General features: G+C 53.5%; 1 protein-coding gene across 1 annotated transcript in view; it reads left to right on the top strand.

The window, feature by feature from the left end:
* The window catches only part of IQGAP3 (IQ motif containing GTPase activating protein 3), a 52,123-nt gene that overhangs the window by 27,693 nt on the left and 10,593 nt on the right, over positions 1-13,837 (top strand). Inside the window, exons 14-27 of the mRNA XM_006775728.2 lie at positions 885-1,006; positions 1,106-1,269; positions 2,249-2,339; positions 3,145-3,312; positions 3,405-3,544; positions 3,638-3,808; positions 7,344-7,427; positions 7,568-7,639; positions 7,739-7,808; positions 10,578-10,786; positions 11,581-11,733; positions 12,031-12,194; positions 12,547-12,771; positions 13,653-13,793. Of these exons, the coding sequence (XP_006775791.1) occupies positions 885-1,006; positions 1,106-1,269; positions 2,249-2,339; positions 3,145-3,312; positions 3,405-3,544; positions 3,638-3,808; positions 7,344-7,427; positions 7,568-7,639; positions 7,739-7,808; positions 10,578-10,786; positions 11,581-11,733; positions 12,031-12,194; positions 12,547-12,771; positions 13,653-13,793 (1,974 nt within the window). The remainder of the gene's footprint in view (positions 1-884; positions 1,007-1,105; positions 1,270-2,248; positions 2,340-3,144; positions 3,313-3,404; positions 3,545-3,637; positions 3,809-7,343; positions 7,428-7,567; positions 7,640-7,738; positions 7,809-10,577; positions 10,787-11,580; positions 11,734-12,030; positions 12,195-12,546; positions 12,772-13,652; positions 13,794-13,837) is intronic.

The raw sequence follows: 13,837 nt of genomic DNA, 5'->3' as shown, positions 1-13,837 counted from the left end.
TGGGGGGTGTGCAGGAGGCAGCCGATTAATGATTCTCGCTCATCACTGATGTTTCTATTTCTCTCCCCCTCTCCCTACCTCTCTGAAATCAATAAAAATATATTAAAAATAAATAAATAATAAATAAAATTACAAATAAAAAGTAGCAGAGGCCAGCAACTAGCTGTGGCTTTTACTTCAGTGAGGAAGGAAGCCAGAGGAGGGTTTTGAGCGAGGATAGAGGTGATTTGAATGGACTACAGGTTAGAAGGGGAGAAGCCGGGAGACCTGTCAGACATCTGTTGGAGTGACCCAGGCAGAGGCGACGGAGGCTTGGCCTAGGGCAGTAGCAGTGGAAGTGGTGAAAAGGGATCAGATTTGATATACATACTGAAAGTTGAACTGCTTATGTAGTGGGTATGGGATGTGAGAGAGGGTGGATTCAGATGATGCCCAGATTTTTGGCCTGTGAGGTTGAAGCGAATATTTTCTGAGATGGGACGACGGACTGTGGGATACACAAGTTGAGCAGGGGGATCAGGAGGTCAGGTGCGAGCTGTGGGATTTGAGGTGCTTATCGGGCGTTCACATGGACATGCCGAGGAGGCAGCTGGGATTTAGGCATGGGCTGGAGGTGTGCTCTGGGGAGTTATTAGAGCCTGGTGTTCCAAGCCATGAGATGAGAGGAGATCACCAAGGGAGAGAGGAGGGCAAGAGGCTGAGCCTGGGGATACTCCAGTGTTTAGAGGTCACGGAGGGGCCAGCAGTGGAGGCTTAGAAAGAACAGCCGGTGAAGAGAGAAGCGAACCAAGAGACTGATAACCTGGAGGCCAGGTGAGGGACGTCGTTCAGGAGTTTCCCCTGATCCTGGCTGATGATGCCCTTGTTGCTCACCCTGCTGCCAGTTACTTTGACGCTCTGGTAAAGCTGCGACAGGAGCGTGGAGTGAATGGGGCCTTCTTGAGCTGGAACGACTTGCAGGCCACTGTGAGCCAGGTCAACGCCCAGGTCCAGGAAGAGACCGACCGTACGTGGAGTCTGGGGCTGGGGAGGATGGCCCGCCGCGGGGAGCCCCGTCTCTTAGCCATCAGTCTGGGCCCTGTGCCCACCCAGATCTCTTTCCCAGAGGTCCTCGCGGTCAGTCTCATCAATGAGGCTCTGAACCAGGACAGCCCTGAGAAGACCTTATCCGCCCTGCTGCTTCCCTCAGCCGGCCTGGAAAATGTCAGCCTCCCTGTCGCCCCTCGGTACCATCTCCGCCTCGTGGCGGCCAAAAGGCAGAAGGCCCAGGTGAGGTTTGGGCTGTCTGGTTGGTCATCAGAGCAGGAAGAACATCCCTTGTGGGTAGGACTGTGGCCAGTATGCATCATTGGAGAGCCCCAGCTTGATGGACAGTCCCTTCTGGGGAGGGTGGTGTGAGCTGGCCATGGGAGGAGATGGCCCCTTGGCCAGGGCACAGGCAGAGCTCTGGTTGCCAGCACAGGGCAGTGGGGCCTTGTGCATGGGAAGAGCACAGGTCTGGGAGCCAGAGAACTGGGTTAGACATGTCCTGCTCTGACATTAGTGACCATGTGACCTCTACAAATCTCTCATGTCTCTGAGCTCCACTTATCCTCCTGTATAATAAAGAGCTAATATGCTAATTAGACCGAACAGCCGAACGACCTTCCGAACGAAGCTGGGCCTGCGAGGGCCAAGCCCCTTTGCATGAATTTTGTGCATCGGGCCTCGTTCATCTGTAAAGTACTACATGCCCTGGTCCTACATACCTCCGGGAATGGGGGTAAAAATAAAATGAATTGAAGAATGTGTGTGGCACCTGTAACCTTTCTACTACTTTGTGTGGGAGAGAAGGTTGGGAAGGAGAAGGTAAAGGTCGGGATCAGATGGGCCTACGAAGGTATGAAGTAGGGTAAAGGGGAGTAGGGCTGGCAGGTGGAGTCTCCAGTGTTGGCTCTCTCGGGACATGGCTCAGGCACAAAGGCAGGGAAGGGAGCTGTGGACAGGGTGGTGGATACCGAGGTAAGTGTAAAGGAGTTCTAGGAATGCTGTGGCCGAGCTGAGATGATGGGCAAGCCTGAAAACAGGTAGGAAGAAACCTGAGGGCAGCAGTCCCAGAGAGCACAGGCCATCCCTAAGCAGGGCCGGAGGAGAGTGGAAACTCCTGTCCCTGTGGCTCCCGATGTCAGCCCACAGTTGGGTTCCCCTGGGCGGCTGAACCTGGGAACCAGGGAGACCACCTGGGCTCTTCTGTCTCTCCATTTTCCAGGGGACAAGAGATCCTGGAGCTGTGCTGTGGCTGGAAGAGATCCGTCAGGAAGTGGCCAGAGCCAACCAGGACACAGACACGGCTCAGAGGAGTAAATGGGCCAGGCAGGGGCAGCAGGGTGGAGGGGAGGGAAGCAGCTGTGGGCTCGGCAGGAGCCCAGATAGGCAGGGCCTCCCCAGTCACCTCCATCTCCCTCCCAACCTCTTTGGGGAAGTGGGCTGGAATCAGAACAGAAGGGTTGCTGCTTGGACCATAGATGGATTTCCCAGCAGTCATTGGGCAGGACAGCCTCAGGGGTTGAGAGTGCATTGTTTCCCCACTGCCTCCTCCTATGTGGGCACTTTCCCCCACGATGTGAGCATGTGAAATCGGGGGGTGGGGGGGGGGCAAAATGTGCACTATTTGCTATTGTACCAATCGGCTCTGGCTAGAGAATGTTAGTCTTGAGTGTAGAGAAGTCTTGGTTTTGAGGAAAAGGAGGCAGGATCAGTGCAAATAGACATAAACATGTTAGTTCTCAGTGTCCGGAGTCCCTTGTCCATCTGTCTGTGAGTGACCGGAAGGCAGGTGCTGCATCAACCACCTCCGCCTCTTGGACTTTATTTTCTTCCTGAGAAACGGTCCTGGGGTTCTGTGCCCATATCCTGGCCTTGACCTTCTGTGCCAGCCCACCCCACGCTGCCTCTCCAGGAAGCCTTCCTAACTGCGGTCTTTTCTTCAAGCACAGCTGCAAGCTGCTGCTTTCCTTGTCTGCATCCATCCTGGAGATCACACGGGTGTTTCCATCACACGGGTGTTTTTGTGTCCTCCTCCGAATCCCTTACCAGTGGACAGGACAGGGCCCATGGGAAGGCCTCGGGGAAGGATTGACCACTCCTTTCTGCTGCCCCTGCCAGTGGCTCTTGGTGTGGCCGCCATCAATCAGGCCATCAAGGAGGGCAAAGCAGACCAGACAGAGCGGGTGCTGAGGAACCCCAATGTGGCCCTCCGCGGGGTGGTTCCCGACTGTGCTGACGGCTACCAGCGAGTCCTGGAAGGTGCCATGGCCAAGAAGAGGCGCCCAGGTACTGGCTCTAGCCTGACCCCCCATCCTCAGCCTGCCTTGGCCACCTCTTGCCTCCACCGACCCTTCTCTGCTTACATGGCTCCTGCTTAGGGGACACAGCCTTCTGGGTTCAACATGACATGAAGGATGGCACCGCCTACTACTTCCACCTACAGACCTTCCAGGGGACCTGGGAGCGACCCCGTGGCTGCTGCCTCAACACCTCCCACCTGACTCGGGAGGAGATCCAGGTTGGCAGGGCCCCTGCAAGGGAGGGGGCCGTGGATGAGGGACCCGCGGTGAGAGAGGCTCCCACCCACCGGCTCCCTCTCCTGCCTCCACAGTCAGCCATCACCAAGGTCACTGCTGCCCATGACTGCCAACAGCTCTGGAAGGCCAATGTCGGCTTTGTCGTTCGGCTCCAGGCCCGCCTCCGTGGCTTCCTGGTCCGGCAGAAGTTTGCTGCGCATTCGCACTTTCTGAGGACCTGGCTCCCAGCCGTCGTCAAGATCCAGGTGCCGGGCTCTGGCTTTCCCCGTCTTTAGGGCCTGAACTTATCTGAGGCTCGTGGTTCCCTCTTCCTTCCTTTATCTCTTTTTTAATATCTCTTTATTGATTTTGGAGAGGAAGGGAGAGGGAGGGAGAGATAAAAACATCAATGATCAGAGAGAATCATGATTTGGCTGCCTCCTGCACACCCCCTACTGGCATGTGCCCTGACCAGGAATTGAACCTCTTACCTCCTGGTTCACAAGGTGACGCTCAACCACTGAGCCACACCAGCTGGGCCCTTGCTACTTCCTTTTTGCTGAGTGGGTTTGGGATGGTCTTTTAGCCTCTGAACATACTGACTGGTTAAGAGCATGGGTTCTGGGCCCTAGACTACCTGGGTTTGCATCCCAGCTCTATCACTTGTGACAGGTTACTCCCGCTGTTTCTTCATCTGAAAAGTAGAATCTGAAACTGTAGCACCCACCTTATAGGGGTTGTTGTGAGGATTCAGTGAGATAATATCTAAAGTGCTTTAAAACAGTGCCTGGCAGATAGCCATAAACATGGCATCAGTGCTAGTCACTGTCACCACCATCCCCATCCAGAGAATATGAGAGCTGCTTGTTAGCTGCCCCACGGGGAAGGTGGAATATGATTTAGTAAGACATCAGAGTTCAGACAACAGGAGGACTTCCTACTAGAATAGGAGGAGTGACGAGAGGGCAGTGGTTAACCAGAAAGGGGTGGAATGGCTCTTAGGGACAGAACTTCTGCCCTTTGTTTGTAACCAGTCCTTTCCAGTCTTATTCTTGCAACCCGCCTCAGGCTGGGGCACTTTACAAGCCAGGAATGATGGGAGTTGAACAGAGAGAGACGTCCTCAGGTGGATGAGACCTGGAGGGCCTCATGGAGATGCTGGCAGTGTAAAGATACTTTACCTAATGCACACCTCTGAATGCCTGGTATCTGCAAAGGCTGCCACTGGGCACCGGGCAGGGGTGGGAGATGGTGTGAGACAGCTGACTGATCACTGCAATATAGCTTACGTTAGACGTTGTGATGGCAGAGACAAAAAGACATCCTCAGAGCATCCCAGATGCACAGGCTGAGACTGGCAAATGGCCCTCGATTATGGATTATGATGTAGGGCATGTGGGTGGTAATTGAGAGCTCAGGCTTTGGAGACAGAGGCTGGAGTTTGCCTCCTGGTCCTACTATTTCTGGGTCCTGTGACCTCGAGCACCCTAACTCAGGCCTCTCCAGCATTCAGTGTCCTCACTCATGATGATGGTACTCACCCGCTCTGAGGGTTAGGTAGGAAAATTACATGTGGCACACAGTTCAGTAGGCGCTCCGTCGGTGGGAGCCATTATGAGTTGCTATATTTCAGGGCATCAGTCCCAGAACTCAATACAGAGCCTTAGTCATCAACACTTAGTGGTCTGAATCATAGGGATTCCTCCTATGAGCCTGGACTAGAATTTCTTACCAGCTCTCCAAGGAGCCAAAGAGCCACCCGACAGTGAGAGGAGGATAGAGTCATTTGCCCCCAGTCCTGGTGCTGTCGGGGTCCTGGGAGACAGAGAGGGAGAGGTGGCAGAGCCTTGGGCCGCCTGCCGTCCAGCTATGGAGGAGGGAGATTCAGAAATGAGCCTGCTTGGGTGTGAGACTGTAGTCTCTCCAGAAAGCTCTGGCCTTGGCCAGGACCCCAGTCCGGGTCCTAAATTCCAACAATCCAGGTTGCGAGGCCCCCTCCTTAAGGAGGGGCCACCTGTACCTTTCACTCAGCAGCTGTCCAGAGGGTGTGCCAGGCAGTACCTGGAGGTGGAGAGGAAGGAGTGATGAGGAAAGACATGAAAATGGGGCCTCCTGGGGACCCTTTCCCTCTCCCCACGCGGGAGTCCTTTTTGTGGGACTCTTCCCCCTTCCTGTGTGGAGTCTGTACTTGTTCTTTAATAAATGTCCACCTTTGCGATACCAAAAAAAAAAAAAAAAAAAAAAAAAAAAACAGAGGGCCACACCCAAAGAAAATGGGGCCTCCTGGCCTCTCGGCGCCAGGAGGGACAGCAGCTGGTGTCACTGCAGCCAAGCTGGCTCTCACATCCTGTCCCAACAGAGGGGCAGTGCAGTCCTTAGGCTAGGGAAGGCCTGGCCAGGAGAGCTGGCTTTAAGAAGGGCTGGGAGGACATTGGCTGAAAGGGGATGCTCATAACCCACCAGACTATGACATGATCAGTGGTAGAGTGTACTCCAGGGCTGGAGCACCTTGGAGAAATTTGACATGAGCCCTAAAAGAGGAAGAATTTCAGAGGGTAGAGACAAGGCTGTGGGGGAGGGGGCGAGGGTGGGCATAAGCAAAGATTCAGGGGCAGAAAATCATAAAGCATGATTAAGAAGAAAGTGAAATATCGGGTGTGGCTAGAACCCTTAAGAAGGTAGGGACCGCCCTGACCGGTTTGGCTCAGTGGATAGAGCGTCGGTCTGTGGACTGAAAGGTCCCAGGTTCAATTCCAGTCAAGGGCATGTACCTTGGTTGTGGGCACATCACCAGTAGTGGGTGTGCAGGAGGCAGCTGATCGACGTTTCTCTCTCATCAATGTTTCTAACTCTCTATCCTTCTCCCTTCCTCTCTGTAAAAAAATCAATAAAACATATTAAAAAAAGAAAAAAAAAGAAGGTAGGAACCAATGGAAAATTCAGATGGGAGTGTGGGGTCAGATGGTGAGAACTTCTGGGGGCTTCAGGGCTGAGAGAGACATAGTCCAAGTGGTTCTTTAGGAAAATTAATCTCACACAAGCTTGGGGTGAAAGGGAAGAAGCCCCTAGGAAGGAGACCCCAACAGAAGGGAGCCATGAGATTTGTGTCTTAGAGATCAAAGGGGGTGTGATTTATGGAGGAGGGAGGTCACTTGAACCCTTTGTAGCAGACCAGTCGGGGAGAGGCCATTAGACTGACAGTGAATTACTGGGGACCTCAAGGGAAGACTTACTTAGAGCTGTATGGTATAGTTGTAACGAGAACTGTGAGTTGAGAGTTTTCGTGACCTGTACCCATTGGTAGAGATGAAAGGCACGCAGCCCTGTGCCTGTGCACACTTTACACCCATGCCACCGTGCGCCTCCCAGGCTGTGCGTGTGAGGGATGACGGGGAGTGTGATGTCTGTGGGTGGGCTCAATGTGTGGATGAGTGTATTTGGGGAGGATGTGGTGCATGGTTTGCTTAAGTTGGTGAGTAGGTGTATGCTTTATTAATTTCTTTTAAGCTTGTATCTTAGTTAAGTTGCTGTGGGGAGGTGTTGGTGAGCATGGGTATGTGTGCTTGGTTGTATAATGCGAGCTGGTACCAGGGAATGTGGCAGAGGGCACGGTTGGCTTGTGCAAGTATGTGGCCTCCTCCGTGAAATTCAAAGTTCTTGGGGAACAGGGCCAGTTTCCCCCGTCTCCCTCCACTTGCCTGCTCCCCCCTTTCCCTGGAGAGCCCAGGACAAGCTTTTCTATAAGCCTCTCAGGCCCACAGGGCCAGCCCGGGTTAATTCTTTTTCTCCCTTAACGTGCAGGCTCACTGGCGGGGGTACAGACAGAAGAAGATGTACTTGGAACGGCTGCAGTATTTCAAAGCAAACGTCGATGCCGTCATCAAGGTAGCTGGCGTGATTTGGGCAGGTTCCTGTCTCTCTGGAAAGATCCCCAGAGAACCGTTTTCCGGTCCCCTCACCGATGTGTGATCTTTGGAGATGGCTGAACTGCCCTGGGTCTGAGGGCAGTGTGTCTCTTTCCCCAGATTCAGGCTTGGGCCCGGATGTGGGCAGCTCGGAGGCAGTACCGGAGGCGCCTGGGCTACTTCCAGAAGAATGTGAGTGTCGTCCTCCTCGCCCTGTCCCTGTACCCAGCCTTTGCCCATGAAACCAGGGCAAGAGCAGTCAGTGATCCCTTTTCTGTCTGTTCATGGCAGGTTAATGCTGTTGTGAAGATCCAGGCATTTTTCCGAGCTAGGAAGGCCCGGGATGACTACAGGATGTTAGGTAAGCTGCCTGGCCATTCTCTGCATTGTGAGAATGGTTTCCCTGGTTTCCCTCCTCTGTGTCTGGGTGTCCCTGCTGTGCGAGTCTGATGGTTTTCACCAGCAAGGGGGACTGTCACCCCCCGCCACAACTCTCAAAGTGAGGCCTTGGCGAAGTTATCTGGACCTCTTGAGCCCTTCCCTCTCATTGACTGCTGCTGTCCCAAACCTTGAGCAAGCCTTAGGACCTGGGGTGGGCAGAACAGTGAGGAGATGCCCCTGCCTTTGGGGATCCCCCAGTTTGATGGGAGAGATAGGGATCCCCCCAGATTCAGGCAGGTCTAGATATTCCTCCTGGGGCTACACAGCAGGTAAGGAGAGGTACAGGTTGTCTGTGCAGGAATGTCGAATCGGTGTGGTGACAAAAGCCACTGTGCCCACCCCAGTAACAGAAAGCCCTCTCACGGGGACAGCTCCCCTACTCAGGTTCATTATACACCAGGCTCTGGTGATCTTCCTCTCGCTGCCACCACAGCCACACAAAAAGCAAAGGGCCTTTCTCCTCTCCCCAGAGTCCTGCCTTCTCCCACTTCGCCCTTTCCCTGCCTATGACCCTACTACCTGCCCACCTCTGTGGGAAACAGTGCAGCTCATGGAGTCCTTTCTGCAGGGCTGGGAGCATGAAGGCGCGGCCCCAGTTCCCAGTGGTGGGTGTGCATCTAAAGCAGGAGTGGGCAAACTTTTGACTCGAGGGCCACAATGGGTTCTTAAACTGGACCGGAGGGGCGGTACAAAAGCATGGATGGAGTGTTTGTGTGAACTAATATAAATTCAAAGTAAACATCATTACATAAAAGGGTACAGTCTTTTTTTTTTTAGTTTTATTATTTTCAATAGGGCCGGTGGGCCGTAGTTTGCCCACGGCTGGTCTAAAGCCTTAAAGAAGTCCTTCTAGGCTGCTCTCAGCTCCTGTCCAAAGTCCCGGAGCCCAGCCTTGGAGATCGCTCCAGGTTCCCCACTGGCCCCTTTCCTTTCTGGGCCTGAGGTTACACGCCTGGGCTCCAGGTTGAATAGGCTGTTCAAGAGTCACCTCTTTCACCTCCTGCTCCCTTATCCCACCCTGTCCTGCCTGCGGGGGCACCGCCTGTCCCCTCTGGCAGGGACGCGCAGCCCATCTGCTTCCCGGTGCAGCTGCTTTTCCTCCTCCTCTTCCCCAGCCCTTTCCATTTTTCTCTTGCCGCCTGCGCTAGTAACACTGCCCTGGCCATCCTTTATCTCCATTTGCTTCTCTTTAGTTTATAGTTTTCCTGGAAGAACTTTCTTTTCCCAGTTCTGTCTCCCAGTTTCATTATCACAAGCTTCACTCGGCACTGCCATCTACACATGGTCCTAGGCAAGTGGCTTGACTTCTTTGTTGCCTCAGTTTTCTCATTTATAAGATGGGAATAATGGTCTTGTTTTGAGGATTAAATGAGTTAATGAACTGTAGTCACTGAATCTAAGATGCCATCGGTTGTCTTTGATGTTACCATCCTTCACTCCAAGACCCACCCGCCAGGCAGTAACCAGATTAATCCATGAAACGGTCCATGTGATCTGGCCATTCTCCCACTTACATCCTGCCCGGGATCCCATGGACCTGGGCATAAAGTCTAGTGTCCTAACCGCAGCTTCCACGGCTCTCTCTGCTCCAGCCTCTGCCTGTACCTCTCGCCTCACTGACGCCTCGCTGTGTCCCTCACCACCTGCACCCTCTGCTGTGCCCCAGACGGAGGGACTTCTGGCACTTCCGAAAGCAGCCGTGTTCCCTTGCTCTCCCCTCCTTTTCACAGTCATCAGGTTGAGAGCCTTCCCTCCTGTGGGAAGCCTTTCTTCACTCCTCACGTCGGTCGGAGCGGCCGGTTTTTGTTTTTCCGAAGGTCCCCATGTTCACACCTCTGAAGACCAACCACACTGTCGTGAATTGTGGTCTTTGTCTAGTTCCCTTACTGGACAGGGCCTAGTTTTATTCATCTTCCAAGTCTGACTCTTTTTTGTTTATTCCTGGTTGTGTAAACTAGGGCAAGTTGTTTACCCTCTCTGGGCCACAGTGAGCTCATCAATTGGTTTTAGTATACTGACCTCACAGGGTCGTTTTGAGTATATAACACAGTTTCTGGCCCATAGTGAATGCTGTCTGTACTAGTTTTGTTGTTAGAGCCTGTAGCTTAGCTCAGAAGCTTCTCTCTGCTCAAACACCCATTCCAAAAGTGATTCCAGGAGCAGCACCATCTAGCTCAGACCTCCCTATAATATAAAACCCACTGGACATCCCTTCTCCTCCTGCTCCTCCCTGTGCAGACTCTCCTGACAGAGGAGGGTTGTGTGAGGGGCAGGTAAGGCTGAGAGGAGGCTGATAGGTGAAAATGAACTTGGGATGAAGGATGAGAGCAAGTTAGCTCAGCAGAAGTGGGTAGTAAAGCGGAATAGGTGGGCCCAGGGGTATCATCCGAGGGAGCTGGGGCGCTGACTTTGGTGTGGAGATCACTAGGATAGGCCCAGGTTGGGGTGAGCCCACCGGCATGGGAAGGACAGCTCGTCCTCATCATACCTGGTTAATGAGGAGGTCAGGGACAGGACTGACTGGGAGGCTGCCCATGGTCCTCCAGCTACAAGCAGAACCAGATGGGGTCTGGGGGCCTGCTGGCCATAACCAGAAGGGGGACTGAGGGTAAATGACTAGGGTAGGGGGTAGGCGGGGAAGCCTCTGGTGAGCGCATTCTGACCCTGATGCCTCTTCCCTTCCTGCCAGTCCACACGCCCCACCCACCTCTCAGCGTGGTACGCAGATTCATCCACCTCTTGAACCAAAGCCAGCAGGACTTCTCGGCTGAGGCAGAGCTGCTAAAGCTCCAGGAAGAAGTGGTCAGGACGATCCGGTCCAACCAGCAGCTGGAGCAGGACCTCAACCTCATGGACATCAAGATTGGCCTGCTGGTGAAGAACCGGATCACCCTGCAGGTGGGGGCCTGCCGGCGCACCCTCTCCCCCAAATCTGGCTGCTTCTGGAGCAGTGATAGTGACATTCTGTGGTGGCTCATCCACTATTTTTAAATGTCTGGATCTCATCACCTTGCTCGGGTCCTTGGTCCAGGGGTCCTCTGCCCTTGTAATCTGTTGGACACGTGATATAGTAGAAAGAGCGTTGGACATACAATTGGAATGCCTGGCTCTGCTGATTCTTTGTGATGGCACTGTGGGCTGGTGATTTCACCTCTGAGCCTGTTTCCTCATTAGTAAAGTGGAAATAATGAGAGGGCCCACTTCACCAGGCCAAATGTAGGCATAGATAGCTCCTTAAACTGTAAATTACCATATAATTATGCAGGGATGGGGTAGAAGTGATAGCTCCATTTAAATTTGTACAACAGTCCAGTAAGAACTAACAGGGGAGCATTTTAGATCTTGCTTCCTGGTAATTATTGTCAGTTTTGGTTCAAATAAGTTCAAAAAAGAAGAAGAAGAACTAACAGCACAACCAGTAGACATGGTGCCTCAGCCTGGCAACCCAGTCCTCTCTGGGGACTCACCCTGTGAGAGCAGGGGTGCCAGGTGGAGTTTGGGGGCAGAAGGAGGGGCCCTTCCTCACCCTAGAACTGTTTATCTCCCTTGGCTCAGCCTTGAATGCCTTGAACAGCAGAAAGCCCTGGCTCTTCCAGGCGCTGATTCTAGACCATATGTTCTGTGCCGGGGGCTGGCCTGGGCTGGTTGTATCATCCGCTCTCCCCGCCGCCCCCCCGCCCCCACCCCTGCAGGAGGTGGTCTTCCACTGCAAGAAGCTGACCAAGAAGAATAAGGAGCAGCTGTCGGAGATGATGGTTCTGGACAAGCAGAAGGGATTGAAGTCGCTGAGTAAAGAGAAACGGCAGAAGCTAGAAGCTTACCAGCACCTCTTCTACCTGCTCCAGGTGAGCAGAGGACTTTGGAAGGCGATGTCTGCACCCTCTCCTGAGGGTCTGGGACCTTGAGGCCTTCAGGAGCCTTTGCCTCCATGGGAGATGTCCTTTCCCGTGGTCCTAACGCCTTGCCCCCCGAGAGAGAGACTGTCCCCCCCCCCCCATGTGTCTGAAACGTTTCCAGCGCCCCTGAGAAAATGTGACGGAGCTTTCTCCATTCCAAGTTCTCATCGGGAAAGCCGTCCTTTCTCTGATCACTAGTCTTCAAGGCGCCTGAGCCGTCATTCCCGTCTCCCCCCTTGCTTGCAGACTCAGCCCATCTACCTGGCCAAGCTGATCTTTCAGATGCCACAGAATAAAACCACCAAGTTCATGGAGTCGGTGATTTTCAGCCTGTACAACTATGCCTCCAACCGCCGCGAGGCCTACCTCCTGCTCCAGCTGTTCAAGACAGCGCTCCAGGAGGAGATCAAGTAGGTTTTTCAGATGCAGAGGAATGAAAAGAGCACAGGTTCAGAGACGCCATTGTTGGTTCCTTCACAAGGGAGCAATTCGCTGAGGGTTGAGGCTAGAAATGGAATCAGAAGACCTCTTTTCTCTGCCTCCTGTGGAGTGCCTGCCAGACGTCTCCTAGGGCAGCACAGTGGGAGGACATGGGCTGACATCTTCGCACAAAAGACGAGCTAGAGCTAACAGGCCCTTTTTAGGAGGAGGGACACCAGAGCAAGCTTCAAAGGGCCAGAATCTCAAAAAGGAAAGGCAACTGTTTGTCTGACACAGAGGCAGGAGACCAGCTTCAATGACCTCTTGAACTTTCTACCATAGGTCAAAGGTAGAACAACCCCAGGACATGGTGACAGGCAACCCAACTGTGGTGAGGCTGGTGGTGAGATTCTACCGTAATGGGCGTGGACAGAGCGCCCTGAGGGAGATCTTGAGCAAGGTGGTCCAGGACGTGCTGGAGGACAAGATGCTAAGCATCCACACAGACCCCGTTCACATCTACAAGAGCTGGGTCAACCAGACCGAGGCCCAGACAGGGCAGCGCAGGTGAGCAGATGGGCCGAGGACAGAGGGGGAGCTCTCTTTGATCAGCTCTGTCTTGGACCTCACTGGGGAAGCTTGGATATACTTTGAAGGTGGCATGTAAATGAGCATGCTGAGTATGCAAATATGACACCAGCCCTATAGGTTGAAATAAGGTAGCCTTTCAGACCTCCTCTGGTAATTAACATGGGACTGATGTAAAAATGACACCGGACCTGGTGCGCTTAACATAGAAAGAGCAGCACAGATGAGCATGCAAATTTGTTTAATTGCTGTGTCAGTGCTTGTAAATGGTATGTCAGATTTGTTAGGAGTTGGGAGATGGACTCCTTATTGATAGGGGTACAGATGAATATTCAGGTTTATGACGAATAGGCAAATGAGATAGCGGGAGAAATAGGTTGGCCTTACAGATTGGAGGCATCACTCCGATGCGTAGGCACTAGGGAAGTGGAGCCACTGGGGAGGGCAGGCAGTGCTGGTGGCTTCTCGCGGTGGCACACAGGCGTGTGGGTGGGGGGACTGCAAGGCCCTGGCCCAGTTTTCCCTCTTGTTCTGACTGCCAGAGCCTAAGTGCCCGCAGCCCTGGTCTCCTCAGTTCCCTTGGGAGACTTTCCAGACTCCAGGCTCTCCGTTCTCTTCTGCGCTTTTCCACCTCCCCGTGGCTATTCCAGCTCTTCCTTTACTTTCCACTCACATGGATCCAGTCCTTTCTGAGTCCTTTTCCTTATTTTGGCCTGATCCCCTTAAGCATGCTGGGCTGCCCTTAGCATGTCTGTGCATGAAATCCTGTTGTTAGATGAAGAGTTTAAGGGGGAAGACCTTAGGAGGGGAGGCCATGGGAGGGGGACTCTGGCTGATACCTTGTCTCTCTCTGCCCACAGCCACCTCCCCTACAACGTCACCCCAGAGCAGGCCTTGAGCCACCCTGAGGTCCAGAGACGACTGGACATCTCCCTTCGCAGCCTCCTCGCCGTGACTGACAAATTCCTTGTAGCCATCATCTCTTCTGTGGACCAGATTCCGTAAGTGCAACAGCCCCAGCCCCGCCCAGGCCAGGCCAGGCCGT

This window comes from Myotis davidii, unplaced genomic scaffold, assembly GCF_000327345.1.
Source record: "Myotis davidii unplaced genomic scaffold, ASM32734v1 scaffold208, whole genome shotgun sequence".
Lineage (NCBI taxonomy): Eukaryota > Metazoa > Chordata > Mammalia > Chiroptera > Vespertilionidae > Myotis > Myotis davidii.
Note: the sequence above shows the minus strand (reverse complement) of the source record. Positions and strands in the feature narration are given on the sequence as shown.